At 35.8% G+C, this 21293-nt stretch overlaps 1 protein-coding gene across 3 annotated transcripts in view; it reads left to right on the forward strand.

The window, feature by feature from the left end:
- Positions 1-21293, forward strand: part of Tmtc2 (Transmembrane O-mannosyltransferase targeting cadherins 2) — a 286435-nt gene that overhangs the window by 254291 nt on the left and 10851 nt on the right. For all 3 annotated transcript variants that reach the window (XM_018506510.1, XM_018506512.1, XM_018506511.1), the window contains exon 7: positions 1105-1349. In XM_018506510.1, the coding sequence (XP_018362012.1) occupies positions 1105-1349 (245 nt within the window). The remainder of the gene's footprint in view (positions 1-1104; positions 1350-21293) is intronic.

A 21293-nucleotide genomic window follows, 5' to 3' on the forward strand; every position in this document is an offset into this window, starting at 1 on the left:
TGTGTTATTCAGCATTATATAAGATCTTTTTAAGAGATCTTATATAATGCTTGTGTAATAATGCCTATCAGCATCAAATTATTAAATTACTAATCAATTTAAGGGGATGCTAGACTGACGCGGCCGAACTTGATTGATGTCGATGGTACAGAATTTTTTTAATTCCAAATTTAAAAAAGTCGATAATAGTGACGTCTTTAATTCATTCTTCTTTTCTTTTATCTAACATATTGCAACGCCATCTCTTGCAAGCTCGAGCATCTACTGCTAAACATAATTACTGCTTTGTTTACCATCCTGAGTTTCGCTCAGTATTCATATACATTTTATTTGCAGATCGATATAAATCTTTTTTTTAAGCTTTTAATCTTAGTTCTGTAAACTCACCACTATTGTTTGTGCACGTAATACCACGGGTGCTGCACTGTTGTTTTGTCCATACGAGCTATAAAACTTTTGTATTAAGGAAACATTTACGTCAGGTGACAGCTCTACGAGTTGAAAAAATGTAAGTTTTTAACTTTTTTTTTTAATTTAGTATAAAATCCACTGCAGCATCTCCCAATTTTGCTTCTACTTTAATCCTGTAAAAGGATTTTTTATTTCATTCAGTAAATTTGGAAATTTTTATCCACCTGCAATGTCACTCCAGCATCCCCTTAATAATTTGTAATATTACTACTATAGTTCAGTTAGGTTTCAAGACCAAGAAATCAATTCGGCGCGCAATTTAAATGACTATATGTAGTATATAAATTCACATCAAATTACTTAAGCATAGATTCAGCTTGACGAGCTTGACCGTTTAAAGGCCATGTTATTTATTCCCTATTTGTTGTGTAATTATATGTACGATCCTAAGAAATTTTTTAATATTGTTAATTTTTTCAGTTGTGTCACTCTTGAGATAAGAGCAATATGTATACAAAAATATATAATACAAGAATATATTATACAAGTTTAAAGAGTAAGAAAATATGTGTTCTGTAAACATTAACCTCGGATTTAGTCTACAGGCGTAGACTAAATCCAAGGTTAAATCCTCCGAATATCGACGATCTCTCTCTACCGCATGTTCACAATCCTTATCATTTGTCTTTGCAGAGGCTTATGTGAATCTGGGAGCCGCGTTGATTTCGGTCGGACGGGGCACTGATGCAGCTGCGGTTTTGCGCGCCGGTGCATCCTTGGATGGCTCCGGTTTGAAGGACAAAAGGGCTCACGAGGCGGCCAGGGTGCAGGCCCTTCTTCAATTAGGCGCGCTGTATGCCGATCAGGGTAGATTACAAAGAGCTCTGTCGGCATATAGGGAAGCCCTGCGTGCCCTACCGGATCACTATCCACCTCAGGTTAGTAGCGCGCGTCGTTTCCTCTTCATTACATTGCTAAAGCGGAATAACTTGATGTACGCGAGGGGATAGATTATGAATACTCTTGAAGGGCGTTAAGAGCCTTCGATGTCGCATCTCCGTTTGGCTTCAAGCGATTTATATCTCTCTTCTTTCTCTCTTCGTTTCCTTTTGAATTGGAGTTTGTCCTCTCTTCCACCCACCCACTATCTATCTTTCGAAAATTAGGACTTATAAAATTCATATCGTGATTATCGATTTATATCTGTATCAATACGATTTGCTGTTATATTGATAATATTTAGTTGCACCTTTATGTAAGAGAATCCAGATACGTTCATTGAGGATGTCAGTAAATGGAATTGAATTTAAATAACAATTACTTCATTCGATGTTAACCGAAACTGACTGAAGGATGAGGTTTACAAATTTATCTCATCTTTTGACAAGAAGTATCGTTGTGAGGGTTGTCCCCTTTGCAGACACTATAGCTAACGGCGAAAACGATTATTACGATCGTTCTAACTCTCTCGTCGATTGCAATCGATCGATTAACAAACCAGGAACGCGGTAAACCACTCCGAACGATACACCGAAAGCAGTCTACAAGAAAGTAATCAACTCGAAACAGATTTCTGATGTATTCGTCGACCCTTCGATTGCTAATTGCTTTCCAAGATTATTACTACCTTCGATTCGCCCGAAGCAATTCTGCGTTCTCAAACATCGTTTATTCCACGCAGGACGATACACTCTCTTTGACTCGCTCGTTGATCATCGTGCATGGCAATCAAAAAGAATAGAGGAAAGCATTATTTTCATGTGTGCTGTAGAAAATATTACAAAATAATTCGGAAACGTTAGATATAATTCTACATTTAATTTTTTACATGTACGGAGTATTAAGGGAATGCTGGAACGGCGGTCACTACTGTCCTCATTTAATATATTGCAACACACCATCTCTTGCAAGATTCGGTACTAGACACAAATATTGCTCTATTTTGCTGTTCACACCGATAGCATATACAAATGAAATTTTAGATTATTCTTTCTTTTATATTAAAGCCCCTAGCTTATTTCTACAAGCATAATATTGTTCTTTCGTGTAATCTCTAGTGCGATCTAAGCTTATTTCAAATGTACAAAGTCTAAAACTCTTATATGCAGCACATGTTGTCACGAGTCGGCTGCAGAATCCACACAGCAGAAACATCCCGAATATATCATACGGATATACCACAGACGCGTTGCGATACCTTTAGGTTATTCCTGTAATATAACTTGGACCTTTTTGCTCTATGGGAAGCCGATGATAAAATTATAATTTTTCGATTTTTTTCATTTTTCGTACGAAATTGTCTACGCACTGTTTTTATCTATACTTTGAGAAGGATGTTTTTCATTTGGATTAATGCAATTAAGATTCTTAAAATCTGTTTTACTGATTGATCTTTGCAATGATCTTTGTAGAACGATATCGCATATATATTATAGGTATTATTTTTACAGATTTGAAAATTCTTTTCCAGAATTAAAATATATGTATTAATGTATATATACGTGTCTGCAGTTTAGAATTTATGTCGAGAACAAAAAATTTTTGAAATTATAATCTTTTTTATCATTCTTTAATCTAAAATGGCGCCTAAAACTCGTTATTTAAGTCGTAACAACATTTACTTTTGCATTCTATACTTAGAAAATTGAAGGTTACAAACTAGCCATCTAATTAAAACGATATCGTTATATAAAAGTTTATGTTCATGTGCGCGTGCGACATTGATATATATGTACTAGTATATAAAGATGTGTTTTGTCGGTAAAACAGCGATTCTCTTGGAATTGGGACTCTTTACTTTAGGATCCCTTTAAAAGATTGGTGCATTTGAAAACTAAATCACATTTCATCGGTAAAACAAAACAAACTCCAGCATCTCCTTAATTAAAATAAAGAATCAATAGCAGTTTAGTAATTTCAGCAAATTAAACGGTATATCAATAATAAGTAGTAAGAATAAAGAAAAGTATATATATATGTACATGTTGTAGAACACATTAGATATAACTTAACATTTAATTTTTATGCATATTAACTAAAATAAAAGATTAATAACAATTTAGCAATTTCAGAAATTTAAACAGTGTATGATAGTGAAGATTATTTAAAACAATATGAGTGAAAAAAAAGAGACGAGCGAAAGGAAGAACGGAAGGTTCGAGATGATAAAAGTATCGATATTTCCGAACCACCGAATTCGTGAGTGATATTGTATTCTCGGTAACTGTACTCGGAGTAACCAGAGCCGCTTTTCTGATTCCTCCTCCTTCCCCTCGAAAAATCAGGAAAATGTCCTTCGCGGTCCACTTACCCTCCCTCCTCTTTTTTTTCACTTTCTTTTTTTTTCTCTCCTCCATCTCCAAAGCAAGCCCCCGACCACCCGCGTTGCAACGACGTACAGAGCGAACTTTCCGTGAGTTTCTCTCATAGGGTGGCTTTACTGCCGTCGTCTGACTTTTCTTTCGCCTCTTTTTCCCCCTCCCTCCCGCACGTGCACGCTCTCGCGCCCGGTTGCCGGTCTTTTTCCTTCCTTTCCGTTTTCACAATCCACGTCCAACTTTTTGGACGTGGCGCAGGCGAAGCGACAACATCGGATCGCGCAACGACCGGTTCGACTACTCTCACATTGCACCCGGCATCGACGCGACGCGAAGCGACGCGAGAAGTTTGCATTTTTACGAGACGCTCCGTACCCTCCGGTGTGTGTTCCCTCCGTTGAAACCGAGCGACCAACCGACCGACCGACCGACCGACCAACCAACCAACCAACCAACCAACCTTCCTTTTAAATTCTCCCTTCGCTTATACATGCTACATAGCGTAGCAAGCGTCTCGTTCGGAGCATCGCCGTGGAATTCCTGCGCGACAATTTATTCCAAAAGTATTTTTCGCCTTTCCACTCACTCGCGCCGTCGCCATCGCGTCGTAGGTACATACACATGTGCTCGTGTGCACGTATGTATGTACATGCGGGGCCGCATATGCACCAAGAAACTGCAAGACCTCGGACGTACAGAAATTTCACGATATTTCCGCGGATATACGTTGACTATCCTGCACGCCATGAACCTGATCGTTACGTGTCGAGATAAAATTGTCTGAGCCCTCGTCTCCTCGCCCGAGAGCCGTAAGCACAACTTTATGTTCAGCATTAACTAATACGCGGAATAACGCGGCAGGATTTCTACGACAGATATCTATGTTATTATGCACACCAAAATCTACGACCATGCATACCTATATTCGAAAAACTATAATAAATCTATAATAAATCTAATAAATCAATAATGGTCTCGAGACTTTGTGAGGTTAGAATGGCTCAATATTGTTTACTTTACAAATATTAACACGCAGAACAAAATATCTTATCTCAATGTAGATTGGGGACCTTATGAAGTTAGGGGAAAAAATGTATAAGAAATAAAACAATAACGCGCGTACCTGCTGCATATTTTTAATATGATAAATATCCGAATTACATAAATTTAGTTGAAACTTTGCGCAGCATCTTGGAATGTCGCGAAGACAGATACATCTTTTTACAACAGTGCATTACTAGTACCAATCATTGCAGAAATATAAAGAGTACTCATATTACCTGCAATACTCATATAATTACCCAATCCTACCCTAATATATTAAATACTATGAACTAATATTTTCTTTTCGGTATATTTTTTACATGCCGTAAAAGAAATTTTTTTTCTTACTGTACTATATATGTATAGAGTGCATTTGTTTCTTTTGCTTCGGGCGAAAAATGTTTTGTCCCGGTCGGGTCTGTAAGTGAGCGATATATACTGAGAATTTAATGTTAATTAGCGTATTAGAACTTTATTCTCATGTGTTTTCCTGCAATTTTAAAATTAAATTTATTGAAATGTATATAACCGACCGATAGATGTACTACTATTAAAATAAGAGCGCAAAATAATAACCGATCTCGGCAGTTGTCAGTTGCGTTACTAACTGTGAATTGACATGAAAGCGATGTTTGTCAACCGTGAGTGACGTAACAGTCGCAACATCTAAGTATGTATAATTCTATGTATGTGTCAAACGCAAAATGTACCCATAGTCATCCAGGCATGAACGCGATTGAACGAATTGCGCGCGTACACGCCTGCGAAAATTTAGAAGGAACGTAGGGAGGAGGTAACCGCGCAATTAAAACGCGTATTTAACTTGAATGAAGCATTTCAGCGTGCAACGTCGCGACATCGTTGAATAATGCGCCTTAGAAAGCGTCCGCGAAACAAGAAACGGTACCGAGCTATCGTTAGAGAAATTATAGTTTCATCCGCGCGCGCGCGCGCGAAATTAGAATCGTTCATCTTAATATTTCGTTTTATTCGCTCGACATAATTTCCCATTCGAGTCTCATGATTGGCAATCGCGATAAAATAGGAACGAGAAAGATCGCCCCGATATTGGCATGTTTCCACGCCAAACTTTTCCTCGCCATGCAGTTATTCGCGCCCCGCCGTCGTGTCCCGCGTCCACCTACTAATTGATTAAACCCCCTCCCCTCTCTGTTACACCGGACAGCAGAGAATCCGAAATATCTGATATTACACAAATTGAAATTCCTCTCTTTGAAACTTTTTACATTCCGTCTCCGACGACGGCAAGCTTTCATTCGATTGTCAGACATAAGGACCTTCCCTCCAACGGTGCTCTCTCACTTCTAAAATGACTATTTCCAGAATTCAAGTTAAAGTGAGAAAGCTAAAAAAGAAATTGTTATAAAAATATACCGCAAGCCGTTTATCTCGTGAAAGTTTCGAGTGCATTACCACCGCGTTTCGCGTATATGAGTGTGTAATGGGATGTTTCGTAAGTTCCACCTAGTAATTCTAAAGTCGTATTTTCCTAAAAGTTCTGGGAACATAATCCAGCTCCGTTCGAGATGAGAAAATTTTATTTCAGGCATGAATAATGAGCGTTATCGTATCAAGGATAAATTTAATATATCGGTAATATGGAAATTTCAAAAGGTTTGCTCTCGTCATAAATACATTCGATTATTAACGGTAATTATTTTGAAAAATTTTCTCTTATATTTCTTTCTTTCTCTCTTAGAAAGAAAAAATTTGCTTAAACAATTATAATCGCATTTTAATGACTCTTACACGATTATTCTTAATTTATTGCAAAAAGTAAAAATAATTACGTTAGTATCAGTAATATTCAATCACTTAAAATAACTTGTTATCAGGTTCTTCTTTAAGGTATTGAAAAATTTTTCTTTGTTTTATTTTTAGTATATTTATAAATTAACTATTTTTTGAACTTTCAAGATATTGGGTTATTATTTTTACAACTAATTCGATTTCGAGCGAAATAATGGATTGACCTTTCCTTTACCTGACATGTTTCTTCGCGACTTTATTGATGAAAAAGTTACATAAGAAAAGACCTTTTGTGATATCAAATTCGGAATTCCGTTATTTTCGAAATAGATTCCTCCGATACAACATTTCACATTTAATTTAGGATTTGGGACACCTCTCATGCCTCGACAGCGAGAGAGCGTATCTTAAAAATTCGCAAGTCGGGTCTTTTATCAATAGAAATACACAGCCGATACGATAATAGCTGTCAAACCGCATTTCGACTTTCCCAAATCCGAACATCGCTGGTGCCGTTGTCATCCCTCGGGAACACGAAAATGGCCGGCGAATCGTATAACTTTAAATTGGTCGTCCGAGTGATATCGGGGTGGCTCACGTGGCGCGCGCGCGGCATCGACTGAAAGAAGGGCTTCCATCGAAACGAAACGATCCCGTCGTTTTTCTATCAGAGTTATTGCCTCTCCACGATTTTCGGAAAGTTCGTCGATATCGCGTTCGCACGCGTTCTTGTGCTCGCTCGCACAAGTTATAATATCTCAGATCTGAGATCGATATAGGTAGTTGGATGAATTTCCAGCGTCGTCCAGCTGGTATGATAGGACATTGGTAGAGCTTTCTTTCGAAACCTTTACCCGCGAGAGATACCTTCAGACATTAAATAGCAAAATTTCCAAGGCATCTTCCGATTACAAGAGACGATAGAATATTTCATTATTTATAACAAAGAGCTTATCTATAACACAATGTTTAATCACCATCGTTTTTTTTAATTTATCAACTTTTCTCTTTGCAGACTATGAAATATGTACAACATAAATTTTACATTTAATAAACACGTTACGATAATTTCTACTTTATTATGTATTAACGTGTGGAGAGATTATATATTTATTTTATTGTAATAGATTCGATTATAAAGGCAAGCTATAAAATTAAATACTTACAGATTTTATGCAGTAAAAGGAGGAGAGATTATCCTGCTTGTATACATTTATAATCGAGATGCATTATTCTCACAAAGTGTTAAAGAATAATTATTCTCAAAGCGCTTTACTTTTGATCTGAGAAATAAACGAAATTTCATCTCGGACGATGATGATAAAAACACGAGCGGTCGGTCTAGATTGCTCTCTTTTAGTCTCGTTGCAAATGGTGGTCTTGACGTAGCATAATTCATTACTATAATTTTCCTTAAAACCGCATTAATTAGTACTCGGCTATTAGGTGGTGGTAATGCGTTACTTTATTAAGTCCACGTAATTTATCATTTTTGTATTATCTGAGAAATTATAATCATTTTCAGGCTAGACAATAAAATGTGAAGGCAATATATGATAATGCGCGCGTGTGTGTATGTGCGTGTGTGTGTACATATATTATTCTTTATGTTACGTCATATAAAGAAAAAGACTAAAGTCTTAAATCAATCATAATATGCTCATATACTCGTATAAGTAAAAATATTGTAATCTTGCTTCAAAGATTTTAGTCTTGATTTGATTGAATTTGTGTTGATGCAAATATTACTTCGTACTCGATTCAAGCCTTGCTTAGTCGAAAATCTTACATCAACAGAAATTCAATTAAATCAAGACTAAAGTCTTTGAAACAAGCTTATATATTATAATGTATATAATTTGAGCATATTATGGTTGATTTAAGAATAACATTTTTTTTCTGTATATTAATAGATTGCATATTCCTATTGCATGCTTGTGCACATAACGAACAAAAGTATTTCCCAATTTGATTTAGCCTGTGATAGATATAAATTCAAATTTAAATTATATACTAAATATTCACGCAATTCGAAAAAGCGAAATTATGTAATACTTTTAATCGCGAAATATCTCTTGCGACATATCTCTCAATAATTTGCACATTTATGCTATTCAAAATCATTCAGATATACAGGGCAATCCATTTTAATCAATACAATCAATTTTCTCCGAAATTAATAATACGAAAAATGTTTCTGATGAAAATGGAACGGTTTCAAAGGGAACGTATTTTGGTCATGTTGATTGTTTTTCTTCTAGGCGAAGAAAGGCATCATATGAAAGTCACCTCCACTTTTTAAAGTGGAAGTATATTTTTTTACGTAGTATGATTCTATATGTAATAAAAGTATTAAGATGAAGATATCAAGTTTATAGGATATTTTATTTTTTATCCTGGTACATTTTGATAGTGGTAATTAAATATCTCGTAAACCGCTATTAATTTTTTTTATAATCGTCCCTTAATACTTTTATGGACAAAATATTCAAAGAAATCAATTTGGTGTAAAGAAAACACGTATAGCTGCTTATTTAAAAAATTCCTGTTCTGTTTGTCTACATATTTTTTTGAAGCAACTATGTATATTCTATATGTCAATTAATTCAATTTATTATTCTGTTCATAAAAGATATTAAAAAATTAATAGTTTGCGAGATATTTAACACTTTATGCCAATATGTACCATAATACTAAGGCGAGTTTTTTAATTAATCGGTTGATTAATTGCATCATGCGCAAATGCAGCTTTTACAAAACAAAATTACATTTATGCACAATGCGATTGAACAATAGATAAATTAAAAAACTCGCCCTTATATATACTTAAACAAAATAATTTTATTTTAAAAAGTGAAGGCTCCAAAAAAATCTTCATATTTTTTTTAAATCGGCCTCCATCTAGAAGAAAAAGAACATAATCAAAATACGTCCCTCTCGAAGTCGTTCCACTTTCATCTGAAACATTCTTTCGTATATCATTATCAATTTCGGAGAAAACTATTTGTATTATTATAATTAAAATGGCCTATCCTATATATCGCATTTTATATAATATTACGTGATACTAAACTAATATTATTTTTAAAAAAAGTGTACGTGTTATTGATGATTAACAATATTCATAGAAATAAATATGATTAAATTAATGTTTATAAATATTTCATTTAACTAATATCATCTAACGAGGAAATGTGATTAATATTTAAATCGATGAATTTAACTTATCGCTACTAAATTTTTACTACATACCGTTTCTTCTAGACGACCCTAATATTAAAAATACGCTTGGCGGGGATAAAACGCGCGCGCACGATACGTGTCATTTATTTATTTTCAAACACGAGATTTCCATCCATTCGTACGTCGCTCAGCGATCCGACCGCGATTGATTTCGTCGACGCAGGCACGGATCCTGTCGGAACTTTTCCACGGTGCGACGGTTTTTTTCGATCTCCCGAACCTTCTTCTGCCGTTCCCTTTTACGAGACATCAATTATGACCGACAAACTTTGCAACTTTGCGTTCGTCCCTATGGGATAAGTAGTGAGACGGAAAGTTTCGGTAGAAAATCACCGGTGCCGGCTGGCTGACTGGACTGTCCTGGCGCGTAACGAAAAATTAATAACCAGAAACTTTTCCCCTTATCGCACCATTTAATTCTGTCGATACGACCGCACATCGCTAAAGAAAGGGAAAGAGAGAACAATGTGCGCGTGTTTAATGTTGATTTTTGACACCGCATAAAAGACACCGCAAAATTTTTAGTATTTGTGATGAATGCAGATGGAAAACCTTATAAATAAAATCGTAATTAACATTTTATTGGCAATTATAAGTGGAAATTAGATGGATAAGAATAAATCAAATAAAAGAAAGAATCTGATTTTTGGTCAAATCGGATCTAGTGCTTAATAATATTCAATTAGGAATAGAAAAGTTACTATTCCGTTACTTTTTATAATAACAATTTGATAATTACCTTATAATTTTTTATGACTAATAATAACTAACTAAACACTGAAATTGCGACTAAGGTTGGGAAAATCATTTTAAAAAGTCACTTACATCATGTGTTTACTTACTGAAAAAAATAATTTGTAACGAATGACGTTACCTCGTTTCAAATAAATTAATGAGTTACAAATGTCGAGTTAATTTTTTCAATAACGATCGAGTGACTTTTCCAACTCGTTTCAAATTACAATCGAATGACTTTCCAATTCTGACGTTATCGTTACAGTCATAAAAAAAATTCGTCATCGCTAAATCATGGTCATTATAACAGAGTAACGATAAGGAAAGTTACGACGTTAGAAGTAGAACTAGAGCTGTCAACATCCTAATAATATTTGCTTGATATAAAAGCTTTGCAATCCTATACTTACGAAATTGTACTCCACAGACTAGTAGTTTACATAAACAAACACTGTCGAATTTTTAGAATCAGACTTGGACATTTGATCGCTACAAAATTACTTTTATTCTCTAATAATATATATATATACACATATATAGATTTACAAATACATTGTATAGTTGTATAAACTGCGCATTGATTTTTCGGACTTGAAACGTATTATAAACTAAGGCTGGAAATAACATCGCAAATTATATTGATCGTCAATTTAAAAATGATGTCAATAAGCATCTTAAAACACTGTAAAGTACAAAAGTTTTGGTGTCTCTGAAGACCTTATGAGACAAAGAGCATCACCTTAACCAGGATTTAAATTTGGAACTCCCAACTTTCCCGCGGGACGAGCATTTTATAACGAATTTTATTGGATGTGCTCACTACGCACCAGTGCATATTTTAAAGCCGTCGTATACAAATTGGAATAAAAATGTCTGTTTAATGGGATTCTAAAGTGGTCTGTTTTATCGACTCAATAGTTTACACACATATGGTTTACGTCTCATTGGTACATCATTACATGTTCCTACATCAATATCGCACGTACACATACGCGTAAATTTGTATAACAGTTTTGTAGCGATCAAGTGTTTAAGTTTAATTCTAAGAACTCGATGTTGTTTGTTCATGTAAACTACTATACATGTGGACTACAATGTTATAAGTATAGATTGCAAAGCTTTTATATCAAGCAAATATTATTACATTGTGACAGCTCTAGACGTCATATTGGAGAAAGAAATATTAAAGAACTCAATTTCAAAAATTTTTTCGTTTTATAACACAGAATTAGTAAACACACAGAAGCAAAAGGACATCGATTAAAAAATCAACATTTCATAATTTTTGAGTGGTAAAACAAGATATACAAATAAATTCGTAATAATTTGACTTTTCGTACGATTTTTTTTCGCGAGTCATTATATACAGGGTAATACTAAACATTCTAAAAGGTTTTAAGGGGTAAATTCCTCATCTAAATTGAAGACTAAAATTTCATATAACCATTTGTCCGAAATGACTCAGTTTCAAAGATACTTTAGGATGTCGAAGTTGGAGAAAAAAAATTTTCGTTTTTTTCCCCAAAACTTTCAAAAACTACTCGAGTTATTTTGATAAAACTTTGTATGTTCATCAGAATAGCTCGAGCAGTACAGATACACCTGTATCTTGGAGACTAGCAGTTTCGGCTATTAGGTCATGTGAAGTTTTCGTCTTGAATTTATGTGAAGAACCATCCCTTGTAATCTTTTAGTGTTCACCCCGAATAAGCAAATTCGTAAGAAATCTATAACAACTTTTATAAAATATTTCTGAGATGAATATGCAACATTGACAGCTTTAAAAAATATTGCGTTAAATGCTTGATACGCTCGTTTTCTCTTTCCATCGAAAAGAAGATAACACCTAATCGCTCTTAGCACGTTCTTGTGTAAAACGTAATTTTGTATTATAATTGCGCGGTCAATCGAGCCTCAGTCTAGTTTATAAATCGATTAGCAATTAAACAGTTAAATTAGCTGAACGATTAATTGTGCAAATCATTTTAATAATTTAACAATGTCCTCATTGTTTTAAAGCGACCATGACCAAATGTTTCAACGTCTCGCTTTGACTAATTTCAACGTTAAATACATTATTGCACGATGATTTCTATCGGGTGCAATAGATAAATCGGCAGACAATGACAACTATGCGTAAATATCTTACTTAGGAAGACGTCAGTTACAACTTATACGACCTATTTTAACATCGCAATTACTTTTTCGTTACACAACTTTAAATTTCTCTTTTTAATTATGTGTATTGGAGATTTATTGGATAGCCCCTTTCTTATTTTATTAAAACATGTTATTTCCTTATTGATTTCTCTCGTCTTTTCACATATTTTATTTTGCAATAAATTTATCACTATGAGATTTAGACAATACATTATTAACAGGTTTTTATAAAACTTGTACTTAAATTGTCAGAAAAATCGTTGTATAGTATTTATACGTATCTACTTATTAGCGCTATTATCACGATATATGTGACTTAAAACTTTTTTATAAATGATGTGGAACGCAATAAATTCTAACTTATTCTAAATGTTACGGATATAATTTAGATTTGGCCATCATTGTTTCATATCGTACAATAATTTTGCGTGTTTCAAGATAATAGTGTAACGATAACGGTATAACAGGCTCAAGAAAAAGCTCTGGCGCGACGAATTTCCCAGAAAAATTTTCGTGTCGCGTCGGATCAAAAAGAACGAGCCTGGATGTCCGAAAAAAACTGAGAGCCGTACTCCTGCAGTACTGTGTGGAGACACCCTCGTTTTACATATCGTTCTAATAACAGAGAGTCGACTTTATGCGGCAGTGTTTGAGTGGCTAATTAGGTGCTTGCAGCCCTCCGGCAGGCATACAATGCTGCTCGAGGTAATTTCGCTACCCCTTCCGTGCTTCCACCCTCTCTTTCGTCTTTTCGTTCTCGCTCCTTGACAGCCGCTTAACGTGTCTCCCTTCCTTTTTGCTCCCATCCCACGTACATCACATTCCCGCAAATATATTGCACAGTCGTATAACCGTCAGTCTCCTTCATCACTCAATGTTTCGATGATTGCACTCTTACGCGAGAATGAATTTCTACTGTCTCTTACTTTTTTGACATAACGCTTCATAAAGAGTGTAGAAGAAAATTGGGAAAATTTTGTGGTACAAAACCAATCGTCATGAAACTTGACGCAGATGTAATATGAGATAAAATATGAAGAAATCTAACCAAAATTGAATGGCTTTAAAATTTTTTTGTTTAAATCTTTTGTTTATATATTGAGTACGGCATGTGTCAGCCGAAATGTTGCTATCTCATTTCAGTAAATACCCGACTAAAGTACGTTCTACTCGACGCTCATGGAATCATTTCATCTCCTTGTTGTAAAATGTTAAACTGTTCATCAAATGTCAAACAAGGGCAAATAATGCTTACGAATAACGTTATTCGATCACCAAAATGAAATTGTACGAGTGACAAAGGGGGGCACTGCCGTCACACGACCCACCGGATCCATTTTTTGGTTTTTTACCATTCTCCATCCATTTAGCCATTCGGTTTTGGTTAGATTTCTTCGTATTTTATCTCATATTACATCTGTGTCAAGTTTCATGACAATTGGTTTTTTGTATCATAAAATTTTCTCAATTTTCTGTACTCCTTTAGACGGCGAAGTTACCTCTTCGTTGTAATATCTTTGGTAGGTATTATCGATCGACGGCGAGATCGTTAGCGGGCAGTCGAAAGTAAAGAAAAACTTTTAATCTTATCAGAAATGAGAATTAAAAGACCTGTAAAAGAGCCGTCTCGACAATTATTTGCCAGTAACAGTTTGAAATGGCTAAAAAACTACCGCGAGCAAATTTACGGCTTGACTTACACGATCTCGAACGGAAAGTATAAATTTATTTCAGAACATAATGCAGTATAATATTTATACTTGGAAAAAATTCTCTATTTTTAATATTGCTTACAATTCACTATGTTGTATATATAATAATGAATTCTATCGTGCTTGTAATAATAGTATTAATAATAATAATAATGATAGTAATAACAATATTAAAACATGATAAATGTCCGCTTTTGTTGTACAACTCATTAGCTTCATCCACTTGTCCGTCTTCTCAAGCGTAAAACTGGAATCAGAAATGGAACAAAAAACGTGACTTTTTTATACGATTCCAATTCCTCGGCGCCTTTGTGTCTCGGCAAAGTGGCAAGTCGATCTACAATCGAACGTCACCGTAAACGTAAGAAGTAACGAAAATATTTCCAAAGTCACCAGAGAGACTTCCTCGATCACGAGTCAGTCGTGCCCCCGGCAATGTACTTTGCAGGTTATTCTACTTACTGGTCGCCCGCGGGGATCCTAATGGCTTCCTTAGGGCCGTGCGAAAAACAGCGAGAAGCTTTTAAATTACAAGCCAACACTTCCGATCTCCTCTCCCTCCCACCCCATTCTTTTATCCTTCCATCCACAGCTCGCACTTTGCTCTCCGTACGTTTTTGCGAGCAATTTTAATTTTAACGCGAGCCGCTGCCCGACACAGCTCCGCAACGCGGTGCCGCCGCTGCACTTTAATCTTCCAGAAGAACGCCCATTGTGTGCATCGTCCTCCCTCCGTCCGCTCCCACCCGGTGGTCGTGCCTCCTTGCTCTCTTTCCTCGACAGTCTTCCGAGCGCACCTTCACAATAAAAAGAAAGCAAAGGGGTAGAAAGAGAAAGAAAAAAAAAAAGAAGAAGAAACGGAAAGAATTCCGCGAACGTACACTACCTCGTGCCACTCGCGCGAATTAAGCACTCTCACCTCGTCGCCATCACCCTTTGTTCCCGATCGTCGTGATGTTACGATACGCTAACGTTCTTCTTTTCTCTCTTTTCTTCATGAGAAGCCTGCGGCCTTGATGTATACGTAAACGATATTACGGACTCACGATTTGAGAGAGCTTGAGAGATAAGTCGTGCAGATTTCATCTCGTCTCGACAGCTATTGTATAATAGATATGTCATCGAATAATTAAAACTATTTTTATTCTAGACCAACTCTTTTAGCATAAATAAATAAAAATATTGCATTTTTATAGCAAAAATAAAAAAATATTATATTTTTTCGCACGTAAAATAAACTCGTAAAATTGAAATAAATATATTATAGAATAGAGCCAATAAGAATTTAGCGTGAACGACGATGCGCAGTTACGCACATTCGATAAAATAATAATTAACTGATACGCGTTAGAAAGTCAAATATTTGAACCCAAATTTGAGTCATTTTCAGAAACGTAGTATAAAGTATAATGTGAAATATGTAAAGATTTAATTTATGAAGATAAAATCTTTATGTTTCAACACTATATTGCTGAAATGAAGGATTAAATTTGAGCCAAAACGTTTAACTTTCTATATAAATTATTTATTATTTTATCAAATATAACTGCGCACTATCTCATCCGCTAGACTCTTAATAGCCTTATTCTAATTTCGTATTTATTTATAATATCATCAGGTTAAAATTTGTCAACAGTTTGTGGAAAATGTTTCCGTCAGCTCAGAGATTTCCTCTCAGGATCGAAGATCGTTTTAATTAGTCTATCGATTTGCATCCGAATAGATCACAAGCTGCCCGATGGCAAAATTAAATTCGGACATTACACGGCGGAGCGTATAGGTGATTTATCGATCAGTGCCCGGTTGATTAAGACGGTCCGCCGTGTCGCAAATCCATTCGACAGCCGTTCTCCGTAGACGACGAGAAACTTACTTACCCACACCCACCACCCATCCCGGGGCGAAACTCCATTCTTGCCTATCTACAGCGGAAAGTCAGCGAAAGTTTGCGCCATGTGCTATCGAAGGGATCCCAGGATTCGGATAGTAGTACGTAGTCGAACAAACAAGAAAGTCGAAAGAAGAAAAGCGAGAACACCAGGACCAAATGGCGGGTGCACCATCTTGCGGGGTTTCATCGCGCGTCTCGGTGCCCGCGCACTCGCGTATTTCGTACTCTCGTCCTGCAGGAGAATGGATCTGCAAACATTAATTCGCATATTATTTACAATCTCATCGCCGATTACCGTAATATTCTTCTTGCGGAATATTCTGCTCGAATGAAACAACGTCTGACTAAGGAAAGCAAAAGCACGACAGAATAATATTATTCCAATATATACTGCTCCCTTGCTTAAAAAAATGACATAACTCGGAAAATTATCCCTTCACCGACAATGTTTTAGACTTGAAGGCACAATCGATTTTTTTTTTTTTTTTTTTTTTTAAATTTCAATTCTCTGGTATAGATCAATTTAAATCTTTAAACAATAAATAAAATGCAATTTAGCTCCTATGATAGTAAAAATTCAGTGTTAAAACTTTTTCACAAGTGTGCAAGAATTTCTTCAGATTTTTATTTTACAGTTCGGAATACAATATATAAAAATCTGCATTGAAATTGGAAGATTCAGGTTGCGAGCGAAGAATAAACATTTCACATTGCCGACAGAAAATTAAGTTTCTCGGAAAAGGGAAAAATTTGTTTTTTTAACTTGAAAGAAAATTATTGACCAATCAAATAATATGGGCCAAAAGGATATAATCTGAACCTTTTTGTGTAATCCAAGTCTTTTTACTATTCTATAAGATTTTAAAACAAATAGAAAAATTCAGGGTTACATCTTTTTAATATCTCTCTCTCTATTACATTATCAAATAAATATTAAAACATAGGATGGGAAACTGGATTTCGCTCTCCTTTATTTCTGAGAAATCAGAGTAAAATTTCACCAAAAAAGTATGCCAAAAAAGATCTGGATTGCAGACGAGGGGTTAACATGTATATATCAAATGTTATTTTCGCTTTATAACTCTTAAATAATTACCTTTGAAAAATTACCCTTTTTTACTTATTTATTATTATAACAATTTTGATTATTTTGATTATTTTATGAAGTTAAGTTAGTTCCTTTTTTTGTTATTGGTAGGATCATGTTTACTTAACTCGAATCATTGGTAATAACTCGAGAATCACGTTTTTTGTGTTATATCTTCTTTGAAGTGGATAAAGAAGCGATATGATCTATTAGTCAAATTATGCGTTGTTTTTATAACTATAATTATATATAGAGAAATAATTTTCCACTACATCTACATCAGTTTACGCTTTGTACTTGACGACGATAAAAGCTACGCGAAAATGAAGATGATGAAAGCCAGCGTAGTGCATTATGCTTCCATCGACGCGACGGAGCTGAATTGGGCGGAGCTCTAAACCACATATAAGCCGCGTATAACGATATCCGTATCTGGCTCTTTTCAGCGTAGCAAAATTGCTCGAGTTACTGTGGTGTTTCATCCGGTGGTTAAATGACAGATTCATAAATCACTCGTGCTTGCGATTGGCCAGTGATAGTCACCGAAGAGATGTAGGGGATCACACACAGCAAGAAGGGGCGAGAAGAAGCGCGGAGATTTCGCGTCAAAAGGGCTCGATCCTTGGCTCGAATTGGTCCAAGCTTTAGGACCGACGCGACGAAGAAAGCAGGGAAGGTGAAATGAGGGGCGAAGAGACGGAGTCAGGACCCACAGAAATTTAGTTCCTAAAACGAGGGTCTAAATCGTTGGCGCGATATCTCCCAGGACTTTACGATGCAGCGCGGCCTTACATATACACTTACATTTGTGTATGTGAATATAGGTGCAGCCCCGAGGCCCCTTACGTGCCAGCCCACACGGTAAAACATCGCCAGCAAGATTACACCGGAGTTTCACCAGTTCCCGATGTTTTATCACGATGGCCCTCGGTTCTCCTCTCGCCATCCGCCTCCCTCTACTACCCTTTCCAACTAGCACGGCTGCTGGCGACGTTGTCCCGCAGAAAGTTGGATGAAACTCTACGAATGGCGTGGCGCGGCGCCCTCGTGAATCTCGCCTCGAGAGAAACAGCTAGAATCTTCTAATCGTAATCTCCCAAAAATATACCGCAAAAATCGGCACCCTTCTATTTCCTTCTATGTTCTCTTCTTTTTTAAACGAGAATCTTTCATCCAGAGAGTGTACATTAATTACGTTAAAGTAGTTTTCTTTTTTACGAATGTACTAAAATTTTTAATACTAGTAAGTTGAAATGCTCTCTATGTTTGTGTACAATTAGAAACATATAGACCGTCTAGTTTTTGAGATACTTGCAATTAAAATGTACAATTTTAACATATGACGTATATATGCAATTCAAGTTAACGTCAGATTTTTAATTACAGCATCCATACCGTTCTTAGGACTGTTACAAAAAACGAGCACGCGACGGAGGAACATGAAATGGATATTGTAAAAAAAGGTCATAATTTTTGACCGTTTAATTAGGAAAATAGAGCCGCGAAAAGAATGCATTTTCGATTTTGTTTGGCATATAGAGAGATCGGACTGAAGGGAGTGATGGAAGGGGAGTAGAGGGAACGGCCAACGAGCATCTGGCAGAGTTAGTATACGTCTATCTAGGGCTCTATTCTTGAACACATACGAATAATTTTCGCATACAAAAATGATAGTTTCTCGACTGTGATTGGTCGATTGTACATGCACGGAATTGCTATTTTCGTATGCAATTTTTGTTCAAGAATAGGGCCTAGATGGGGGACCTTGGACAGGCACACAATCGAAAGTTTTCTCTCTCTGGTGAGAGCGAGGTATCGCCACCGAGCGCAAGTACTACCTTAACTTAATAAATAATAACACGTTTTTGGCGTAATTTTACATAGCAAAATTAATTCGAATATCAAAATCTTAGTGTTTTGTATTAAAATGACAGCACAAAATCGAAACGTTATCAATTACTAATTGAAGAATCGGAAGGATTACAACTATTCCAGAATATCCACTTAAGAGTTTCAATATCACAAACCTGTCGCTCAATGGTATAAATACGACGAATATCATTATCCCTTGCGAAACCACTGGAAAATCATTAATAGTATAATGAGATAGGATCCCACATTGAGTGAAAGCTTGAAATGAGATCAAACCATAATCCAATATCGGTTAGATAAAACCCACCAGCTGCAATCGATCAAATTACTGGACCATCACGTCACGCTGCTGATCCTCGCACATTCTGCATAAAAGGGTTCAAAACGCCGTTCAAAGCATCTCCCTTTCAATAGATCACTCTGGATAATAACAAAGATACCTTTACACTACGCGCATATCCAAAATTCTTGTGCTCAAATTCATTTAATCTAAATCTACACTTGGATAAGATAGATTCCTATGTCGATTATACGATTTAAACTAAATTATAAGGAATAAGTACAATGTGTTTCACTTTACGCAGTTACGAATTTAGAAGGCGTTTATGGGATGATGGTTGGAATTGAATTGAAACCTGAAATTATGAGTCTACCATACGTCGTCCTATTTAAACTAAATTAAATTAATGTTAAAATTAAATTTAAAAAATTTTTTAATAATATATATTAACTCTCCGCTCTGTAATACAGTTACTGACGCTGGATCTGTAAGATACATTTATATTAATTATTATAATGTATGTTAATTAAAAGGCACTAATTAATTTTAAGAAACTAAAATAACAAAACTATAGATTACTATAGTTATACATTTCAATAAGAATAATCTAAATTTACAAATGTAATATAAAAAATTGAATTATTTGACTTTTTTTATAAAAAAAAAATTTGTAACTGAGTGAGTCCAATAGATCCACCGTCAGCTCTGGAACTCCATCAGCTCATGAAAAATTACTTTTCAATGAAGCCTTGGGCCCGTTCGATTGTTATATTATACTATCAACCGGTTCTGCTGCGCAACTTCAAGTTGTCACGAGATTATCGCAGCGACAATAACATAATACAATGAAGAATTAATCCGTTTGCTCAGTGTACGTAATCAGCCGACTGATTGTTTCATTCAAAGACTTTGGTAAATCTCTTCAGGACGAATAATCCTCCTATTCCGAGGGAACAATTTTCCGCATCAACTGCGCGTTTGTTACAACAACGTTACCGAACAAATGCGAGATTCGTGGAAGTTTGATACCGCACGGAACTTTTCTGTTTCCCAGCTATGACGGAAATTCGCCTCGAATGCTAATTTACGCGACTTTATGCACGCGCATGTTTCGAATCGATCCGTGCGTTATACAAAACGTTCGCACGTATGCGCGATTCCCGTACAGAAGGATATTCCTCATGAAAAACTAAAAAAACATATAAAATTCAACTCTACTTTATTGCGATATTCTTTTGTGAATACGTAAAAGCAAAATTTCAAAATTCAACGTTATTTTATATAATAATTTTACGAATAACACGAAAGCTAAAATACATTGAATTTCCTCTCTTTATCAGATTACAGCTCTATTTCGCTTCGCGACTCAAAACTTGATACGTCACAATAAATCCGCGTAATCTGTTTCCAATTTTTCAATGCCACGTGTGATCGTACCGCGGACTTACTTCCGATTTGCGGCTAGAGCGAATATGGCGAGGAGGAGAAGGAGGAGAAGGAGGAGGTTTCTCTCTGCATTTCGTAGATGGAAACCGTTTGAAAGCGTCGGGCGCGTGCAATACGTCGCTTTAATCCGATTATTCCCGGCGATTAATCCTCTTGTCTATCGCACGTATATATCATTCCTTTTAGTCGGCTTTCAAACGTAGTCAGTCTATCTAATTGCCCCGTTCGGTTTGTACTGTCCTAATTGTTTGTTCCGTCGCTGGAGGTAGTATGCAGATGTCGACGACGGGCGTCGCGACGTCTTCGCTAATCTGCACCCTCTGCA

This window comes from Trachymyrmex cornetzi, unplaced genomic scaffold, assembly GCF_001594075.2.
Source record: "Trachymyrmex cornetzi isolate Tcor2-1 unplaced genomic scaffold, Tcor1.1 scaffold225, whole genome shotgun sequence".
NCBI classification, from domain to species: Eukaryota; Metazoa; Arthropoda; class Insecta; order Hymenoptera; family Formicidae; genus Trachymyrmex; species Trachymyrmex cornetzi.